Here is a 21,851-nt window from a genome sequence, read left to right on the forward strand (position 1 = left end):
CTGGATGTGAATTCAGTCAGCCTCTCAAGGGAAACCGAAGTTCAAGGATAAAGCTGCCCTTTGGCCCAAGTATGGCTTCAACACCTCTGTGCTCCTTAAAATCCTTTAAACAAGAGTTAGCTACCCTCAAGTTCAACTCAGGATAGGGACAAAAGTGATGAAGAAATGAATGAATAAAAAAAAATGCAGGTATACACATATGTTTTATGGTTACCCTCTGTGTCTGAAAGTAAGATTCTCATTTTCAGGAATGAGAGAATTTGCTTTCCATAGAAATATATTTTAGGAAATATGACTCATTCAAAGAAAAACATTATGTAAAATCCTGGTGCAGGTTGTAGCAGAAATGGCAGATTTTCTTCCGTTATCTACATGAGGACATATTTGGGACCCAAACCCAAATTTTTGAGAGGAATGAATGACCCTCTCTAGGTCACAGGTCACATACTCACACTGGTGAGGATGATACTTGATAGCCAAGAACACCAGACCTGGTTTTTTTGTCTGGAGGTAGAGAAAAGTATTTGAGCCTAAGTTTACAGCTGGCCTCACACCCTGGCCAAAGGTGGCAGACCATTTGTCTCTGGATACTAAATCCCGTCACTCACAGCCTCTCACAGTTGAGAGAAGGACGGGCCCCTCAGAGATGGTCCAGTTCTGTCCTGGGCTTGACAGATGGGAAAAGGAAGTACAGAGAGGTCACAGAGCTATGCAGACAGACTCCAACTCCCAGCTCAGTGTTCTTTCCACTGGGCCTCTGTGCCAGGGTTTCAGTATCCTGGTCCTTCACGGGAAGTGGTGGTGGGGTGGTGGGTGAGGGTATGATGCTGTGGTCACCCTGCATGAGGGCATATCCCACCTCTGTCACCTACATATGTATGACTCAATCTCCCTGCAGTTCAGTCTCCTTCACTGTAAAGGGGGCATAATAATAGCATCTGGCTCACTGGACTAAATGAGTTAGTACATGCAAAAACTTGGAATGGTGCCTGGCACATGAGTGCTCTGTAAATATGAGCTAATATTTATTAGGAGTCCTTGGCTGGTACAAACAGTTAAGCTCTCGATTACTAGGTGAAAGGCTTTTGGTTCAAAACCACCCAGAGGAGCCTCAAAGACGGGCCTGGCCATCTGGTTCCGAAAGGTCACAGCCTTGAAAACCCTATGGAGCACTTCTACGCCACACACACGGGGTCACCATAAGTGGGAATTGATTTGACAGCAACCAACAGAACAACAACATTTTTTCATTATCATTAATAGCACAGGGGACATTTTTCTATCTTCTCGTCACATACCGAAGGACCTCTGCAATTTCTGCTACCATCTGCACCAGTATTTTACTGACATTTTCCTTGAAAAATTTTCATATTACTTAACATTTTTCCTTTAAATGATTCATACTTCCTGAAATATATTCATAGGAAAAGTAAATTCTCTATCACTACTAAAAATGAGAATTAGTCTTACTTCTAGAGATACAACATGTAGAAGAATATTTTTTGTGTTCATTCATTTCTGGATCTCTTTTGTCCCTGCCCTGAGATAAACTCGATGTTAGCGTTTGTATAAATTTTTTTTTTTTTTTTTTACAATTTTAAAGCATAACTTACTTAACCAATTTATTCTTTGGGATCTCTTCTGGACAGTTTCTAATTCTTATTACTTAAAAAAAAAAAAAAAAAAAAGCCAAATGGAGGTTCTCTGTGCATGCTGCTTTTTAGCCCCTGTTGAATCATTTCCTTAGGAAAAGCCCCAGGACTAGGTTATCTGCTTCAAAGCTCTGAATATTTTTATGGTGCTTGTCCCATACACCATTCAACACTACCAGCAATAGGTGAGGTGCCATTTTTTCCCAGCCTTGCAACCTTGAGTGGTGTTATGGATTGAAATGTGTCCCCCAAAAATGTGTGTCAACTTGGCTAGGCCTTGATTCTCAGTATTATGTAACTAACCTCCATTGTGTGTTCTGATGTCATTATCCTTCATTTTGTGATCTGATATAATTATCCTATGTGTTGTAAATCCTAACGTCTATGATGTTAATGAGGCACGATTAAAGGCAGTTATGTTAATGAGGTGGGATACAATCCACAGGATTAGGTTGTATCTTGAGTCAATCTCTTTTCAGATATGAAAGAGATTAAACAAGCAAGCAGAGAGGGGGACCTCCTACCACCAAGAAAGAAAAGCTGGGAGAAGAGCGTGTCCTTTGGACCCGGGGTCCCCACGCTGAGAACCTCCTAGACCCAGAGGAAGCCTGATGCCAAGATGCATGGAGATCTCCAAGGAATGCTGGGCCCACAAATGCTGAGAGGAGACAAGGACTTCCTCCAAAGCCAACAGAAAGAAAAAGCCTTCCCCTGGAGCTGGCACCCTGAATTCAGACTTCTAGCCTCCTAAACTGTGAGAGAATACATTTCCATTTGTTAAAGCTACCTACTTATGGAATTTCTGTTATAGCAGCACTAGATAACTAAGACGAGTCGTCTCTTGTGTTTTATTTTTTGCTGATTTAATAGGTGTAACATGGTCCCATATGGTTTAGTTTTTTTTTTTTTTTTTTTTTTTACTAGTTAAGCTAAGCTACTGTTTTATTTTAAGAAGACTTCAGGGAACATTTTTGGTCTAAGTTTTAAAGACTATCTTAGGAAAATAGTTTCAGGGGTTCATCCAGCTTCCTTGGTGCCAGAAAATCTACAGTCCATGAGAAATTGAATTCTATTCTGCATTTCCCCCCTTTGATCAGGATTTTTCTATAGAATCTTTGATAAAAATGTTCAGTAATGGTAGCCAGCACCATCCAGTTCTTCCTGGTCTCATGGCAAAGAGGGCAGTTGTTCATGGAGGCAATTAGCTACACATTCTGTTTCCTCCTCTTATTGCTAACTCTTTCTCCCTCTGTTGCTCCAGGCAAATAGAGACCAATGGTTGTGCCTTGGATGGCTGCTTGTAAGCTTTTAAGACCCCCAGGAAAATGCAACAAACTAGGAGGTAAATCTTGTATAAAAGATTTTAAAGCAGTCGACAGGTGTTAAAGACATACTTAGGCCAAACGGTGGCCTTAGTTCTGAACTTCTCTTTCCCTTTCCCTTGGTAGGCAGACTAGATTCATATCCACAGGAATCAATTCCTAATTGTGTCCTTGGGCAATTTACACTCTGTGTCTTAGTTTCTCATTAGTAATATAGGATCATAAATTATACAACCACTAGCCCTCCAACTGACTCCTGACTCATAGCGAATCCATGTATGTCACAGTAAAACTGAGCTCCATAGAGTTTTCGATGGCTGATTTTTTGGAAGTAGGTCGCCAGCCAGGCTTCTTCCAAAGAGCCCCTGGGTGGACTTTAACATCCAACTTTTGGATTAGTAGCGAAAGCCTTAACTGTTTGCACCACCCAGATACTCCTCATAAATAATAGTATTTCCCTTTTAGGGTTGTTGGGGATTCAGAGAGGGAAGGTGATTAAAACAGAGCATGGCACACGCTAAATACTATACAATTGTCAGGAAAATTGAAAGGGAAATCATCAGTTCTCTTCATATATTATTTAATTTCGAGACTGCATATCACCTGAAATAATCACTCTCCCAGGGGCATCCCACGCTTTGGGAAACACCGTCCTGGACCGGGTTGGGCAGTAGTGAGCCTCTGAACAGCGTTAGGCAAGCAGTGCCCGTGACAGAAGATTCCATTTAATACCTTCTTTCCTGGTGATGGGATGAAGGGAGACCGAGCAGGTATTGCTGTGTACTGAAGAAACTGGGCCAAAAGGCAGAGAGAGGGGACAGGGAGAATGTTGCGGACGGGGGGTGAAGGTCACCAACGGCCCGTCCTCTGCACACACCACACAACCCCCCGGGCTGATCCCCTACTACTGCCCCTTCAGGGTACTTGGGAGGGAGGCTGGGGTTGCACACGGGTTCCAGGAAAGGGCGACCCTGAAGATAACCGGGCAGGGGGATGGGAGGACAACGTGATCCCACGGCTGAGTTCCCGGAACTCCCGGGAGCGGGCAACTGCAGACAGCCACGGGAAAACTGGGAAGAGGCTTGCAGTCGGCTGGGACACAGAATTCCGCATGGCGCACGTCCCCTCCTGCCATGGGGTGCCAAGAGACGGCCGGTGGTGCGCACCGAGCTGCGCGCAGGGGGCAGTGCGCCCGGCCCAAGCGCTGCGCTCAGCCCGCCGGGGGCCCGAGGGGCGGTGATGACTCTGGGGCAGGGCCAGGTCGCGGCGGGGCCTTTGCGCCCGGGCCAGCCCTTGGGCTATAAAGAGGCGGGTAGCCTCGAGAGCTCTAGCAAGCCTTCCAGCGGCCTGATATCCTCTTCGCCGGCAGCCTTCCAACCCCCGCCCTACCTCGCTCGAAATGGACCCCAACTGCTCCTGCGCCCCTGGTAAGCGACGCCTTGCTTCTGGGCTCAGGATGCCGGCGTTTTGTCAGACGCGGGACTCAGCTCCCCTAGGGGTGGAGGAGGCAGCACTTTGAGTTCAGGGCTGAAGTGCATCCTTTAGTTCTCAAGTCTGGTGCTTTCTCCCTCGCCAAGTGCTTTCGCCTCCCCCAACTAGAGCATTTGAATCATCCCATCGTCTCCCCAGTTCAGAGGCCACAGGACTGAGGTTGGAGCTGTCATATTGGACATCACTCAGGTGGTCAGGAGCTGCTGCGCTGGACTCCAGTGCTGTGTCCAGGCCTCTGAGCTGCCTGGGCTGGATAGGAGGAGGGAGGCATTCTCTCTCTGGGGCTCAGAACATAAGGTCCTGGCCAGCCAGGCCAAACTTTCCTGGGCTAGGTCTGGAGCCGGGGGCCTTTCGTAGTAAAAACAGGAGGGTTCACTGCCCCTCCCACCATGAGGGGAGAGCAGTGGTGACTAGACCTCAGTCTGCGCTGAGGTGACAGGAGCTGCTGGGGCTGAGCCCAGCCCAGAGCAAGGTGCAGGGAGCGTTTGTTGACTGACTGCTGGATTTTCTGCATGACACTCTTTGCTCACCTCTTCTGCCTTCCTTGCAGGTGGCTCCTGTGTCTGCGCTGGTTCCTGCAAATGCAAAGAGTGCAGATGCACTTCCTGCAAGAAGAGTGAGCGTGGGACCTTCCCCAGGAATCTGGGGGCTGAGCTGAGCAGGCGCCGGACCCAGGAGCGGGTCAATGACCCAGCTTCTACCCATCCTCTCCTCCCAGCACCTTGCTCAGAATCAGAACTAAAAGAGCCTTAGAGGCAGTTGAATCCCAAGTTTTCATTCTATGAGTCAGAAATTGAGATCCAGAGAGCTCTCCAGCCAGACAAGGCCAGAACCAGAACTAGAACCTATGCTCCTGCTTCCTACTTCAGCTTTTTCAGCCCTCTTGAGTTCCGAAGTCATACTATAGGGTCGCTATGAGTTGGAATCAACTCGACAGCAACTGGTTTGGTTTTTGGGTTGGGTTCTGAAGCACTTTATGCATGTGAACTTGTGGACATGTGTGGTTTCTCTGACCTGATGGTGCCGCCCTTTCCTACAGAGGCAGCCCAGGCCTTTGCTGGCCCAGCCCGACACTGCTCTGTCATGGGTTTCCTCCTTTGTGATCCTGAGGACTTTCCTCACTTCGCTGTATGGTTCTGGAGGCTGATTTTCCTTTTCTCGCAGAGTCCCTTGTACTCTGCTTACTGTCCCTGCCTCACAAGGCTTTCTGCCTAGAGCTCAGATGGGGAAGGGCAGCCTCTTCCTAGTGGAACCTGACCACAAAAGTCCTACCAGGGGTCTAGGGACATAGCAGGCCCTCCAGTACTCAGGGCCCTGCTGCCTGGGGTAGAGCTAGTGCCAGGCCTGTTGTTGGGAAAGGGAGGTGCCTGGTCTGATCTAACGTCTCACTCCCCTCTCTCTTCCCCAGGCTGCTGCTCCTGCTGCCCCGTGGGCTGTGCCAAGTGCGCCCAGGGCTGCATCTGCAAAGGGGCATCTGACAAGTGCAGCTGCTGCGCCTGATGTGGGAGAGCCCTGCCCAGATATAAATGAAGCGACCTGTACAAAACTGGAGTTTTTCTCATACAACACTTTGCTACCTCCTTTTTTCTATGAGATACACAAATTATAATAAACGGTGTTGACTTTATTCTGGCACTGCTTGTCTTTGTGTGGGTTGGAAATAATGGACACTGTGATCAGCATGGCTGGCGGTCGGACTGGGAGTCCAGAGACCTGGATTCTGGACCGAAACGTTAGCCCCTACTAAACTGAAATGGCTGATGCTAAGGCAGGTCAGCCTACCTCTCTGGGCGTGAGCTTCTTCACCTATAAAATGGGATGAGCACTGTGCCCGATGTTCTAAAGGGCAGGGCAGATACAGCCGATCAGCAGTGCCCCAACATTCCCACCAGGAGCCATCAGCCTTGGCTTCCCTAGTGCCATTGGCAGGTCACTCAAGACTCCCTGTTCTGGGTTGGCTCTGAAGCTTTGGAAGTTCCTTATAAGATCCCGCAGAAATCTGCCACTCCTTCATATTCCAGCCCTTGGCTAGTTCAAGCCAACAAAGTGGCTAGGGATTTGGAGGGAACTGCCCAGCCGTTTCCCAGCGAGATGGAGTGTACGTGAGAATTGGATTCAGATGAAGTCCCCCATGCAGGGACGATGTCGGATTCTGATGCTGGGAGATCGTGGTGGTGTTTATTATGCAGGAGTGGGGCCCAGGGTGACCGGTAATTAATGCTAACAGTCCGTCTCCCTGGATATTTGTTGAGGGAATTTCTATTTAATGTTCAAAGAAGAAAATGAGTCATGTGACCCAGGAGTCAGGACCCTGCTTGCCCACTGAGTTCCTGTGGGATGAGGGGATTTCAGAAACCAACATTAGGTTTTGGATTCTGGAAGCCTAGGTTAACAGCCCACCTCACCACTTAGAGGCTGTGTGACCTGGTCAAATGGTTCAACCTGTCTGAACCTCCTGTTATGTCATTTGTGGAATGGAGATTATATCTCCATGTGGGGATTAGATGAAATTGAGTGACTGCTGGTCAGGCCTTAATAAACAGTGGCCATTGTGATTATTCTGTTCACATTGACATTTTTGGAGAGAATCTTGTTAAATCCCTACAAGCTTCTGGGGAAAGTCCTGTCTATTTGGAAGCATTGCTCTGGGCCAGAGCCTGGAGTGGGAGTGGAGCCTTGCTAATCCTGTGCCCAGGGGAGTGTGCATGACCTCCTGCAAAAACCCTCCTGGAGGAGACGCTTCTCAACGTATAGACAGAGACAGGACTTCTTCACCCTTCACATCATTTATCTTCACACAACCCAGTGAGAGAGAGACAGCGAGCATGCAGGGGTTGGAATGCTTGTGCAGTTGTCCAGACAGATTGAGCAACCTGGCTAAGGTCACACAGCTCAGAAGTCAGAGGTTGAACCTGTATATACTATAATTGGCCTAATGCCCTGGCCATAGCAGGCAGATCATTTGTCCCTAGGTGATAAATCCTGCCTGTCACAGTTGAGAGCTGGAAGGACCCTAGAGACCATGCAGTTCCAACCCTGTCTTGACAGATGGGACACTGAAGCTAGGCGAGGTCACAGAGTTGTGCAGACAGATCCTGACTCCCAGCTCAGTGCTCTTTCCATTGTGCCTCTGTGCCAGGTTTTCAGCATCCTGGTCCTTCACAAAGGAGCCCTGGTGGCACAGTGGTTAAGTGCTCAGCTGCTAACTGAAAGGTTGACTGTTGAAACCCACCAGCCACTCAGTGAAAGAAAGATGTGGCAGTCATCTTGCCTAAAGATTATAACCTTGGGAACCCTATGGGGCAGTTCTGTTCTGTCCTATGGGGTCTCTATGAGTCAGTATTGACTTGTCGGCAATAGAGTTTGGTTTTGGATTTTGGGTCCTTTACAGAAAGTGGTGTTAGGGGGTGGGTGAGGGTATGATGTTATGGTCAGCCTGCATGAGGGCAAATCCCACCTCTGTCACCTACAGGCTATGAAACTTAACCTCTCTGTGGCTCATCTCTTCCTCTGTAAAAGGTGGCATAAAATAGCATCTGGCTCAAAGGACTAAATGAGTTAGTACATACGAAGAATTTAGAATGGTGCCTGGCACGTGGTGAGCGCTCTATAAACATGAGCGATTACTGTATTATTATCATCATGTCATAGGGGACATTTCTCTACCTCCAGACAACTAAGCCTGGCCTGATGTGCCTAGCCATGTGTCATTTGCCACCTCATCAGCCAAGTGAGAATGTAACCTGTGGCCTAGAGAGAGTCGTTCACTCTCCCCACGAAGCTGAGATTGGCACTGGGCACATCTATGAATCCGCCCTCATGTGGGCGGAGGACACCTGTCATTTTTGCTATCACCTGTACCATATTTTACTGAACATTTTTCCTTTAAGTGATTCATATTTTCTGTAATATATTCAAATGAAAAAACAAATTCCTTATTACTCCTGAAAATGAGAATTAATCTTACTCTCAAACATAGAAGTTAACCATAAAACATGTGTGTATATTCTTTTTCATTCATTTCTGTTATCACTTTTGTCCCTGCCATGACTTGAGCTTCAGATTTACTCTTGTTTAAAATATTTTTAAGCAAAAAGAGAAAAGGGATAGACAGCCCCATAAAACAAAACGAGACTAATGGGGCACAACTGTTCAGGGACAAGGACTAGAAGGCAGGAGGGGACAGGAGAGCTGGTAATAGGGAACGCGAGGTTGAGAAAGGACGGTGTTGACATGTTGTGGGGTTGTTAACCATTGTCATAAAACAATACGTGTACTAATTGTTTAATGAGAATCTATTCTGTAAACCTTCATATAAAGTATAGGTAAAAATAATAACAATTTAGAAAGAGAAAAAGGTGGGGGGGAAGTCAAGCAGTAGAGAGGTACAGCAGCCCTGCTTGGACCAGAGTTGGGCTTTATCCTTGAACTTCTCTTTCCCTTGGGAGGGGACCTGGTTCACATCCAGAGACACCACTTCCTAGCTCTGTGACCTTGGCCAAGTTACACTCATCCTATTTTAGTTACTCCTTAGTATTAACCCACTGCCGTCCAGAGGATTCTGACTCATAGCGACCCCACAGAACAGAGTAGAACAGACTCATGGGGTTTCCAAGGCTGTAATCTTAACGGAAATAGACTGCCACATTGCAGAGTGGCTGGTGGGTTTGAACCGCCCACGTTTCTGTTAGCGGCAGAGCGCCTAACCACTGTGCCTCCAGGGCTCCTTTCATTAGTATTATGAGCTCATAAATAATAGTATTTCTCGTTTACGGTCGATAAGTATGAAACTGATTGAAACAGTGCCTGGCACATACTAACGCCGTCCCTGGGTGGCGCCAAGGGTTCAGCCTAAACCACTAACCAGAGGTTTTGCAGTTCCAGGGCACCCACAGGCGCTTCAGGAAAGGCCTGGCTCACAGCTACCGATAGAGCGCTGGGGAAGGAATGTCACGGGGTCGCCATGCCATAGGGTCGCCTTGAGTCCAAATCACCTCCATGACAACTGGTTTGTTTTGGTTTGTTGTGGCACATAGTAAATGCTATGCAATCTTATTGAATACTGAGACTGCCCATCACCTAAAATAATCTCTCCCGAGCGCATCCCACGCTTTGGGAAACGCCATCCTGGGTGGGGTTGGGCTGTAGTGAGCTTCTGAACAGCGTTAGGCAAGCAAGGCCCGCGGCAGAAGATCCCATTTAATGCCTTCTTGCCTGGTGATGGGGTGAAGGGACATCGAGCATGTTGCTGTGTACTGAAGAAACGGGGCCAAAAGGCAGAGACAGGGGACAGGAAGAATGTTGCGGACGGGGGGAGAAGGTCACCAACGGCCAGTCCTCCTCACACACCACACAACCACCCCGGGCTGATCCCCCCCCCCCGCCCAGGGTACATGAGAGCGAGGCTGAGGTTGCACACGGGTTCCAGGAAAGGGCGACCGTGAAGATAACAGGGTAGAGGGATGAGAGGACAACGTGATCCCACGGCTGAGATCCTGGAACACCCGGGAGCCGGCAATAACCGACAGCCACAAAAAAATTGGGAACATGCGTGCAGGCGGCTGGGACACCGAATTCCGCACGGCGCACGGCCCCTCCCGTCCGGGGGCGCAAAGAGGCGGCGGCTGGTGCGCACCAAGCGGCGCGCAGGGGGCAGTGCGCCCGGCCCCAACGCTGCGCTCAGCCCGCCGGGGGCTCACGGGGCGGTGATGACACTGGGGCAGGGCCACGGCGGGGCGGGGCCTTTGCGCCCGGGCCGGCTCCTTGGGCTATAAAGAGGCGGGTGGCCTCGAGAGCTCCAGCAAGACTTCCAGCAGCCTGACATCCTCTTCATCGACCGCCTTCCAACCACCGCCCTACCTCCCTCGAAATGGACCCCAACTGCTCCTGCGCCACTGGTAAGGAACGCCTGGCTTCTGGGCTCAGGATGCCGGCGTTTTGTTAGACGCGGGACTCAGCGTCCCTAGGGGTGGAGGAAGCAGCACTTTGAGTTCAGGGCTGAAGTGCATCCTTTAGCTCTCAAGTCTAGTGCTTTCTCCCTCGCCAAGTGCTTTCGCCTCCCCCAACTAGAGCATTTGAATCTTCCCAGCGTCCCCCCCAGTTCAGAGGCGACAGGACTGAGGTTGAAGCTGTCATGTTGGACATCACTCAGGTGGTCAGGGGTTGCTGCGCTGGACCCCAGTGCTCTGTCCAGGCCTCTTAGCTGCCTGGCCTGGATGGGAGGTGGGGGACATTCATTGCCTTTTTAGAACTCAGGACATAAGGTCATGGCCTCCCGGCCTCAGGCTTTGTGGGTTGGTTCTGGAGCCTGGGACCTTCTCTGTGTAGTAAAAACAGGAGGGCACACTGCCCCTCCCACCATGAGGGGAGAGTGGTGGTGACTAGACCTCAGTCTGCCCTGAGGTGACAGGAGCTCCCGGGGCTGAGCCCAGCTCAGAGCAAGGTGCAGGGAGCGTTTGTTGACTGACTGCTAGATCTTCTGGATCACACTCATGGCTCACAGCTCGTCTGTCTTCCTTGCAGGTGACTCCTGTGTCTGCGCTGGCTCCTGCAAGTGCAAAGAGTGCAGATGCACTTCCTGCAAGAAGAGTGAGTGTGGGACCTTCCCCGGGAATCTGGGGGCTGAGCAGGGGCCAGACTCAGGGCTCAGCAGGCAGGAGCAGGTCAACGACCCAGCTTCTGCCCATCCCCTTCTCCCAGCAACTGATTCCAAGTTAGAGCTGAAAGCCTTAGAAATGGTTGAGTCTCAACCTTTCATTCTAGAAGGAGGAAACAGATGCTGGTGCAGCCGTTTCCTACAGAGGCAGCCCAGACCTTCCGTGGGCTGCCAGATGGTGCTCAGTCATGGGTTCCCCCCTACTGTCATTTTGAGGACTATCCTCACCCTCTGTATGGTTCTGGAGACTGATATTCCTTTCCCCTGAGACACATGTGTTCTGCGAACTGTCACTGCCTCACAGGCTTTCTGCCCTATCCTGGGCTCAGATGGGACAAGGCAGCTTCTTCCTAGTGGGACCCAGACTGAAAAGTCTGACCAGGGGTCTGGGGACATAGCAGGCCCTCCAGTACTCAGGGCCCTGCTGACTGGGGTAGAGCTGGTGCCTGCCCTGCTGTTTTGGAGGGAGATGCCTGGTTGTATCTGATCTAACCTCTCACTCCCCTCTCTCTTCCTCAGGCTGCTGCTCCTGCTGCCCCGTGGGCTGTGCCAAGTGCGCCCAGGGCTGCATCTGCAAAGGGGCATCTGACAAGTGCAGCTGCTGCGCCTGACATGGGAGAGCCCTGCCCAGATGTAAACAGAGCAACCTGTTCAAAGCTCGAGTTTTTCTCATACAACCCTTTGCTACCTCCTTTTTTCTGTGAAATACACAAATGATAATAAACGGTGTTAACTTTATTCCGGCACTGCTTTTCTTTGTGTGGGTTGGAAATAAGGGACACTGTGATCAGCATGGCTGGGTGTGGGACTGGGAGTCCAGAGACCTGGGTTCTGGGCCTAAATGTTAGCCCCTACTAAACGGAATGCCTGATGCTAAGGCAGGTCAGGGTACCTCTCTGGGCATGAGTTTCTTCAGCTATAAAATGGGAAGAGCATTGTGCCTGATGATGTAAGGGCAAATACAGCCTTCTTTCTGTTCTCATGGCAAGTGTTGCTACATATGCTCTCCTTGTCCCCAGCTCAGGCATAGGCCCCATTTCTCCAGTACACAGACAGATGGTCTCAACCAGGCTCTGCCTTCCTGCCTTCATTCCATTCTCCACATAAGAAGGGATGTAATGGGCATGTCTGTCCCAAGTCCCTCCTTTGCTTAAAACTATCCTGTGGCTCCTCACAGCCTACCCAGCCCACCACATCCAGGATGGTGTTTCCCTAATCATGGGATGCCCCCAGGAGAGAGAGAATTTTAAGTAGTAAACAGGCACAGCACTAAATAATATACCTTTCACCATACTTACTCAATCTGTATGCTGAGCAAATAATCCGAGAAACTGGACTATGTGAAGAAGAACAACATAGCATCAGGACTGGAGGAAGAATAATTAACAACCTGCGTTATGCAGATGACACAACCTTGCTTGCTGAACATGAAGAGGACTTGAAGCACTTACTGATGAAGATCAAAGACTACAACCTTCAGTATGGATTACACCTCAACATAAAGAAAACGAAAATCCTCACAACTGAACCAACATGAAGCAACATCATGATAAACAGAGAAAAGAGTAAAAAATTAAAGTTGTCAAGGATTTCATTTACTTGGATCCACAATCAATACCCATGGAAGCAGCAATCAAGAAATCAAATAACATATCACATCGAGCAAATCTGCTGCAAAAGACCTCTTTAAAGTATTAAAAAGTGAAGATGTCACTTGGGGAACTAAGGTGCACCTGACCCAAGCCACAGTATTTTCAAATGCCTCATATGCATGCGAAAGCTCGACAATGAATAAGGAAGACTGAGGAAGAATTGGTGCCTTTCAGTTGTGGTGTTGGCGAAGAGTATTGAATAGACCATGGACTGCTAGAAGAACACACAAATCTTTCTTGGAAGAAGTACAGCCAGAATGCTGCCTAGAAGCAACGATGGCGAGACTTCGTTTCACGTACTTTGTGTATGCTATCAGGAGAGATCAGTCTCTGGAGAAGGATATCATGCTTGATGTCTTAGTCATTTAGTGCTGCTATAACAGAAATACCACAAGCGGATGGCTTTAACAAACAGATGTTTATTGTCTCACAGTCTAGTAGGCTAGAAGTCCAAATTCAGGGCATCAGCTCCAGGGAAGGCTTTCTCTCTCAGCTCTAGAGGAAGCTCCTTGTCATCAAGCTTCCCTTGGTCTGGGAGCTTCTCTGTGCAGGAACTCTGCGTCCAAAGGACACGCTCTGCTCCCAGCACTGCTTTCTTGATGATATGAGGTTCCCAACTCTCTGCTCACTTCCCTTTCCTTTTATCTCTTGTAAGATAAAAGGTGGTGCGGGCCACACCCCAGGGAAATTCCCTTTACATTTGATCAGGGATGTGACCTGAGCAAGAATGTTTCATCCTACCCTAATCTTCTTTAACATAATCTAATCTCATTAACCGCAGGCAGAGATTAGGATTTACAACATGTAGGAGAATTACATCAATCAGAAAATGGAGGGCAACCATACAATACTGGGAATCATGGCCTAACCAAGTTGACACATATTTTTGGGGGACACAATTCAATCCATGACACTTGATAGAGTGTCATGGAGGAAGAGGAAGACCCTCATCCAGATGGATTGACACAGTAGCTGAAACAATGGGCTCAAACATAGCAACAATTGTGAGGATGGCCCAGGACCAGGCAGTGTTTAGTTCTGATTTACATAGGGTCACTGTGAGTCGGAATAGACTCGAAGGCACCTAACAGCAACAACAAGGCCCTGTTTTAATCACTTTCATTCTTTGAACCTTCAAACGACCTTAAAAGGGAAATACTATTATTTATGAGCCCATTTTACTCACAGAAAAACTGTGACACAAGGGGTTTAAGTAACTTGCCCAAGTCAGCTAGGCAGTAATGTCTATCTAGTCAGCTTCCCAAGGAAAAGAAAAAGCCTCATTGGCCCAGGTATGTCTTCAGAACCTTTGTGCTGCTTAAAAGTTTTTCTTTCTTCTTGAAACATTTTAAACAAGAGCAAGCCCAAGCTAAAACCCAGCAGTAACAAAAGTGACCTGCAAGTGAAATACAGATACACGTATACATACATTTTTATAGTTATTTTCCATGTCTGGTGGTAAAAATGACTCATTTTCTGCAGTGATAAAGAGTTTACTTCTCATAAAAATATATTTAAGAAAATATGAATAATTTAAAGGAAAAATGTTCAGTAAAACATGGTGGCAAATGACACAGAGCTAGGCACAGCAGGCCAGGCTTAGTTGTCTGGAGGTAGAGAAATGTCCCCTATGGCATTGATGGTAATAATACAACACTAACTCATGTTTACAGAGCACTCACCACGTGCCAGGCACCATTCTAAGTTCTTTGCGTGTATTAACTCATTTAGTCCTATGAGCCAGATGCTATTTTATGCCCCTTTTATAGTGGAGGGAGACTGAGCCTCAGAGAGGTTAGGTTTCACAAACTGCAGGTTACAGAGGTGGGATCTGCCCTCACGCAGGCTGACCACAGCATCATACCCTCACCCACCACCCCACCACCACTTCCTGTGAAGGACCAGGACGCTGAAAACCTGACACTGAGGCCCGGTGGAAAGAGCACCGAGCTGGGAGTCTGTCTACTTAGCTCTGTGACCTCTCTGACTTCCCTTTCCCATCTGTCAAGCCAGGATCAGAAATGGACCATTTCCGAAGGCCCCAAGTATGACAGGCAAGATGTAGCATCCAGTGACATCATGCATGATCTGGTGTGGCCAGGGCATTAAGCCAGGTATAGCATAAACTCAACCTCTGACTTCTGAGCTGTGTGACCTCAGGCAAGTTGCTCAATCTGTCTGGACAACAGCACAATCATTCCAACCCCTGCATGCTCGCTGTCTCTCTCTCACTGGGTTGTGTGAAGATAAATGACATAAAGGGTGGAAAAGTCTTGCCTCTGTCTAAATCTTGAGAAGCATCTTCTCTGGGAGGGTTTGTGCAGGAGGTCATCCACACTCCCCCGGGCACAGAATCAGCAAGTCTCCACTCCCACCCAGGGCTCTAGCCCAGAGCAATGCTTCCAGACAGGCCTTTCCCCAGAAGCTTTTTGATATTTAAGAAGATTCTTTCCATCAAAATCAATGTGGACAAAATGATCTTAATGGCCACTGTTTTTTAAGGCCTAACCAGGAGTCAGGCCACTAACTTACTTAATCCTCGTATGGAAATATGACCTCCATACCACAAATGAGGAAATGGAGTCTCAGCAAGGTTGAGGGACTTGTCCAGGTCACACAGCAGGTAAGTGGTGAGGTAGGCTGTGAAACTGGGTCCCTGAGACCAAAACCCATGCACTTAACACATGTTGGTTTCTGAAATCTCCTCTTCACACAGGACACCACTGGGCAAGTGCAGTCCTGACTACTGGGCCATGTGCCTCATCTTCCTTGATTTAACATCAAATAGCAATTCCCTCAATAAATAGCCAGGGGGACTCACTGTTAGCATTAATTACTAGTCACCCTGGGCCCCACTCCTGCCTAATAAACACCACCACACCCTCCCAGTGGCAGAACCCGCCATCATGCCTTCATGGGCAGACAGAAACTACTTCATCTGGATCCAATTCTCACGTACACGCCATCTTGTTGGGAAACGGCTGGACAATTCCCTCTAAATCCCTAGCCACTTTGCTGGCTTGAACTAGCCAACGGCTGGAATATGAAGGAGGGACAGATTTCAGCCTGATCTTAGGAGAAACTTCTCAAGATTCAGAGCTAATCCAGAACTGGGGGTCGTGAGTGACCTGCCAGTGGCACTAGGGAAGCCGAGGCTGATGGTTCCCTGTGGGAATGTGTAGGGCAGTGTTAGTCAAGGGATGCATGCCCCACACATTGGGGCCATCCGCAGACTGTTTCTGATCTGCCATGCCCATGTTCGGTGAAAAAACCTGCAGTTTTTACAATTCTTTTGTTATTTATTATGTTATTTTGTTCTTCCTACATTTATTCAAATTTTACTGTTTAATGTAAAAAAGTGGGTTTGTATTTTGGGTTGTTCATTTATATCATTTTCTTAGTAATTCGGTTTTATTTTATTTTACCCACTCTTAGGTCTGCAACAGGTAGGAAATACAGGTTGGCCTTTCTGCACAGGGCGGGTAGGAAATACAGGTTGGTCTTTCTGCACAGGGCGTTTGAGCAGCTCTCTCAAATGTGGGGATTCAAGCAGGAAGGGAATTGAACTCCATCGCCTGAGAGACCCTTTGAAGCCCAACATCTGCTGAGAGAGGTCGTGCAGGGAATCCCCGGAGAACGAAGATGAGAGATTAATGTCGGTCTCTGTGCCATCGATACTTGACGCGGGAACAGCGGGAGGATGTGTCTGCTCCACACCCTTACACCAGCTGGCAGAATGCTCTTCCCATTTTTCAGATGAAGAAACTGAAGCTCAGAGAGTTAGCTAGTTTGGGAGAGGCTAATATTTGGGTCCAGAACCCAGATCTCTGGAATCCCAGTCCAGTCCCACACCCAGCCATGCTGATCACAGCTTCCCTCTGTTTCCAACCCACACAAAGGAAACCAGAGCCAGAATAAAGTCATCAACTTTTATTATTATCATTCATATATTTCGTAGAAAAAGGAATGTATCAAAAACGGGTCAGGGTTGTATAAAAAAAAAATTAAAAAAACCCTCCAGTTTTGTACAGGTTGCTCTGCTTACATCTGGGCAGGGCTCTCCCATGTCAGGCGCAGCAGCTGCACTTGTCAGATGCCCCTTTGCAGATGCAGCCCTGGGCGCACTTGGCACAGCCCACGGGGCAGCAGGAGCAGCAGCCTGGGGAAGGGAAAGGAGGGGACAGAAATTAGCACTTGACAGTAGGAATGAGGATTACTTTAGTACCCAACACGGGGCACCGTTGAGGTACCACCTTTCAGCAGAAAGGGATGCCTCCGTCTCCCCCGCACTCCACTTCTAAATTCCCCCCAGGAAGGCGCAGAGGGCTGGGGACGGGGAGGCGAAGACAGGATCTCACTCACTCCTTTTGCAGGAGGTGCACTTGCACTCTTTGCATTTGCAGGAGCCGGCGCAGGCGCAGGAGCCACCTGCAAGGAGAAAGAGATGACATCGGTCCATGAAGCCCTAAACGCTAGACTGGGTGCTAGGAACCCCGGTTCGAGTCCCAGCTCTACCACTAATTCGCGGGAACTTGGGCAAAGCGTAAACTTTGGTCTCTTTATCAGGAAAACGAGGCTCAGAATAATCTAGAATCCAAAGAGAAATGTACACCAACACCTTCTGGGAAGAGGCAATTATTACCCTCAAATTGAACGGGCAGGTTGATAATAAGGGGTCAAAAAATGCTTTACTAGCTCTACAGTCCAAATATGGCGTCCCCATCCCGGGACCAGGCACGCTTACCGGTCGCGCAGGAGCAGTTGGGGTCCATGGTGAGTTGAAGAGGTGGCTGGAGTCTGGAGACAAACAACTAATGCTAAGGCTTCAAGAAAGCGTGTTGGAGCCGAACGCGTAGCGCGCTGCTTTTATAACGGCAAAAAGCCGGATGGAGTGCAAAATCTCCGCCTTCACTGGGCCAGCCTGCACACGCCCGGCGCTGAGTCACTGCGCGGTGCACGGGCCGAGCGCAGCCGGCTCTGCACACGGGCCGCAGGGCACCGGTTCCCAGAACCGCCCTACGTTCGCCGTGGGCGGCCTGGGCGCCGGAGGGACTGGGTGCAGAGGAAGGACACAGTGTGCCGGGGCGCCCGGTCAGTGCGCCAAGCACCCTGCACCGTGCCCTCCGCTGTGTGCACAGCTTTCCTCCCACCTATGCTTTACTTGAACCTGTTGGTTAGTTGTTATCGCTGCTGTTAGGCGCTGTGGAGTCGGTTCCAACTCATAGCGACCCCTGTGTGCAACAGAAGGAAACACTGCCCGGTCCTGCGCCATCCTCACAAGCTTTTCTATGTTCGAGCCCATTGTTGCAGCCATTGTGACAATCCATCTCGTTGAAGGTCTTTCTTTTTTTCACTGACCCTCTACTTCACCAAGCAGGATGTCCTTCTCTAGGGACTGGTCCCTCCTGATTACATGTTCAAAGTAAATGAGACAAATCTCGACATCCTTGCTTCTAAGGGGCATTCAGGCTGTACTTCTTCCAAGACAGATTTGTTGGTTCTTCTGGCAGGTCCTTGGGGTCCTGCTCAAACGAAGTGGGGAGGTGGGGGCAGGTTACAAAAAACTCTTTGTACCAATCAGCGCTTAATAATTGTGTTGTTGTTGTTGTCAGGTATCAGCGAGTCAACTTTCTACTCATGGCAACCCCATGAGACAAAGTAGAGCTGCCCCGTGGGATTTTCTAGCTGGATCAGATTGCCAGGTTTCTCCCACGTAGCCGCTGGGTGGATTTGAACTGCCAGCCTTTCGGTTAGCAACTGAGCACTTAACCATTGTACCACCAGGGCTCTTTAATAATTGTGTAGCCTCATATTAAACCCCTGGACTAGTTATTGATGTCTTAGCCATTGTATACTGAGTGCTTTAGTGTGTGACAGGGACTGTATTAAGCTCTTTATGTGTCAGATTTCATTTAATCCTATAATAACCCTGTGAGGTAATGACTATCCATTATTCTCATTTTAGGCCAGTTGCCATAGAGTCTACTCCTACTGGAGGCGGCCCCATATGTGTCAGAGCAGAACTAGGCTCCATAGCGTTTTCAACGACTGATTTTTCAGAAGTAGATCACCAGGCTTTTCTTCTGAGGTGCGTCTGGGTGGATTTGAACTTTCAGCCTTTCAGATAGCAGCTGATTGGTTAACTGTTTGCACCACCTAGGGACTCTGGGGAGGAAATGGAGGCCCAGAGAGGTTAAGTAGCTTGCCGAAGGTTGCAGAGCTTGTGAGTGGCAGAGCCTAGTGATTCTAACCAGAGGCCCCCGCAGAAGCTGAATGCCATCTTAGGACAGGCATCACCCATGGGCAAGATGAGGGCTCAAGAAGCCTTGTGTCCAGGAAGGTCACAGTCATGGGGCCGGTTCCACAGCTGATGAGGGAAAAGTGATCCCAGGGTCACGGCCAGGATGAAAGGTGAACTCAGGTGCAGGGTGAGCAGATAGGAGACCCAGTCCGGAGGAGGTAGGCCAGTGAGGTGGCCATTGTCTTGGCCTGAGGGTGTGGAAGTGTTTGCCAGGCGGGGAAGCAGGAAGGAACTGAATTCCCACCTCAGGAGGAAGCAGCCATCTGGAAAGCTGGCATCGCCCTGGAACACTCAGAAAGAAAAACCCCACAGAACTTTCTTCCCCAGTGGATGCTGGGGGAGGAGTGCAGATGGTGCCCAAATTCCTGCACATCCTGCTTCCCCGCCAGCACGTGCTTGGCTGCTGTGTAACGGTCTTAGGTCATCATCCTTGGAATACTCAATACGTGTCACAGAGGGGTCAGGCAGGGAATGGGTTACTGGAAGTTTCCTGACGGGCTTAGGGAATGCTGGGAGTTTAGTGAGGAGGTGGGCGAAGGACAGGCTGCCCTTGCAGCACTTACTGTAAATGCCTGTGGAAATGTCTTCATAGCTCAGCTCAAACGTTACTTCCTCTGGGGAGCCGTCCTGACCCCCACACTCAGTCAGTGGAATGTGCCAGTATGCCTCCTGTCCTCTGCCTTCCTGGTACTCTCCATGCCTGTCTGTAGTATGCCTGAATCTGTGTGATTCTTGCATTGATTGTGCTCTCTCCACTCTGCCTGCTGCTGAGAACTTTGCAAGCAGTCATTCCCCCCTCCCCGAATTGTGCCTCCAGCACCCGGCACAGTGCCAATTACGCAGTAGGTGCTTAATAAATATTGGTTAAGTGAATGAATGAATGGGGTAATCCCCTTGACAGCGTCTCCCTTCCCAGCCCCCACCATGCAATGGACCAATAGCAAAATGAAACTAAAAAAACAAACAAACAAACAAAAAACCTTTTTTCACCGTGCTGGGACCTGTGCACTCAATCAGGTAAATATGCCAAGCAGTGCGGGAGAGCTGAGCTCTCAGAAGGACAAAATTCTAATGGTCACTCTGCCACTCACATGTTTAGTGACCTTGGGACAGTTATGTGCCAGGGCCTCCCTAAGCCTCCGTTTACTTGTCTGTCAAGTGATCAGACTGTGTAAGAATTCAAGGGTCCCATCCAAACATTCTCTGATTCTGAAGCCAAGGCCTCAGAAATCTCAGGTGTCTGGCGCTCTGTGGACTGAGAGCATTAAAGGTGTGCTCTTTGAATGGATCGTTTGTTGTTGTTATTGTTATTTACAGATACACATACATTATATGCAAACGCCACCTATCCACTCGGGGAAATAAGCCACCCCTATGAAGGCAGAGGAGCCCTGGTGGCGCAGTGGTTAAGAGCTACGTCAAAGCACTGGAACGATTCCCGAAGCCCACTCTTCAGATGAAGATTAGACAGGACTACAAAACAAAAAATAATACACGTCAGCGTGTGCTTCTTAGTTCAATCAGATACACGAGACCGAATGGGTGGCTCCTGTCTGGAAGCAGGATGAGAAGGCAGGAAGGGACAAGAATTGGTTAAATGGACACAAGGATCCTGGAGTGGAAAGGGAGGAATGTGCTGTCACCTTGTGGGGATTGCAACTAATGGCACAAAACAATATATGTATAAATTTTTGTATGAGAAATTAACTTGAGCTGTAAACTTTCACCTAAAGCACAATTAAAAAAAAAAAAAAACACCTGTGGCTGCTAACCAAAAGTTCAGCAGTTCGGATCCACCAGCTGTTCTTTGGAAACCCTATAGGGGCAGTTCTACTCTGTCCTATAGGATCACCATGAGTTGGAATCGCCTCGATGACAATGGGTTTGATTTTTTTGTTTGTTTGATGAAGAGACAAAGGAGCCCTGGTGGTGCAACAGTTAAGCACTCAGCTGCTAACCGAAAGGTAGGTGGTTCAAATCCCTCAGAGGCTCCACAGAGGAAAAGACCTAGCGATCTGCTTCTGTAAAGGTTACAGCCTAGGAAATCCTATGAGGCAGTTCTACTCTGTCCTACAGGGTCGCTATGAGTGGGAATCGACTCTACAGCAATGGGTTTATGAAGAGACAATAGGACTTGTTTTTGCCCCGAAAAGAATTAGGTCTGGCCCTGGATTTGTGCAATTTTTGTGGGTAAATCTGCCTTGGGGCCTAAGCTGCCCCCTTTGAATCACTCTGAGTCTGCGAGGGGAGGGATGACAAAGCAGAGAAGGTGGAGGGGGCACAGGCCCAGTCTGGTTCATCTCTGTGCTCCAATAGTCTTGCTATACTTGGGACAGAGGTGGAGAGGGGGAACTTTTCAAAGTCTGCAGCCCTCACATGGTAGGAGGTGAGAGAGATGAGGCCAAGCAGCAGCAGATGAGGAGACATACCCCTGTAAATCTAGTGTGAGTCATTACTGTGAGGTGATGATGTGGTCCTGGCCTACATTAATAGAGGTATGCTATCTAGAATGAGGGAGGTGATTTTCCACTCTCCTTTTAACTGCTAAGGTAGATATCTACAGTACGGCTGCCCAGCATCCATTTATCCTTCTCCCATGGTGGTACACTTAGTTTTTCCTTTGGAGAATCACATCTCCCCACTTTCAGTCCATGTATTTGGGATGGAGTAGGCCCTAAGAGGATATAAAGCTGAGTTTCAAAAGTCTTTTGTCTCTGGGAATAAAGCCATAACAAAACGGAACCTGATAACGTCATTGGAGCACCTAGATCCAGCCAT

The 21,851-nt window shown here is 48.8% G+C and overlaps 3 protein-coding genes across 4 annotated transcripts; 2 read left to right on the forward strand and 1 right to left on the reverse strand.

Moving 5' to 3' along the window:
• The first annotated feature begins 4,373 nt into the window (after positions 1-4,373).
• On the forward strand, positions 4,374-5,978 carry LOC101355325 (metallothionein-2). Its single transcript, XM_004371564.2, has 3 exons — positions 4,374-4,401; positions 5,016-5,081; positions 5,874-5,978. Exons 1-3 carry the CDS (start codon positions 4,374-4,376, stop codon positions 5,963-5,965), a joined length of 186 nt encoding a protein of 61 aa, XP_004371621.1. The 3' UTR covers positions 5,966-5,978.
• A 4,284-nt stretch (positions 5,979-10,262) lies between these two features.
• Positions 10,263-11,843, forward strand: LOC101355582 (metallothionein-2-like). Of its 2 annotated transcripts, XM_004371565.2 has the most exons (3): positions 10,263-10,362; positions 10,988-11,053; positions 11,640-11,843. In XM_004371565.2, the coding sequence occupies exons 1-3, from the start codon at positions 10,335-10,337 to the stop codon at positions 11,729-11,731; spliced, it is 186 nt and encodes a 61-aa protein (XP_004371622.1). In that variant the 5' UTR covers positions 10,263-10,334; the 3' UTR covers positions 11,732-11,843. The 2 variants fall into 2 exon arrangements, with proteins under 2 accessions (XP_004371622.1, XP_023582533.1); XM_023726765.1 differs by lacking the exon at positions 11,640-11,843 and having other exon boundaries at positions 10,988-11,581.
• Positions 11,844-16,061: 4,218 nt separating this feature from the next.
• Positions 16,062-17,690, reverse strand: LOC101355838 (metallothionein-1E). Its single transcript, XM_004371566.2, has 3 exons — positions 17,517-17,690; positions 17,135-17,200; positions 16,062-16,931 (listed from the first exon to the last, which is right to left on the reverse strand). Exons 1-3 carry the CDS (start codon positions 17,542-17,544, stop codon positions 16,840-16,842), a joined length of 186 nt encoding a protein of 61 aa, XP_004371623.1. The 5' UTR covers positions 17,545-17,690; the 3' UTR covers positions 16,062-16,839.
• Between the last annotated feature and the right edge of the window lie 4,161 nt (positions 17,691-21,851).

The sequence above is a fragment of the Trichechus manatus genome, unplaced genomic scaffold (genome assembly GCF_000243295.1).
Source record: "Trichechus manatus latirostris isolate Lorelei unplaced genomic scaffold, TriManLat1.0 scaffold00014, whole genome shotgun sequence".
NCBI lineage: Eukaryota > Metazoa > Chordata > Mammalia > Sirenia > Trichechidae > Trichechus > Trichechus manatus.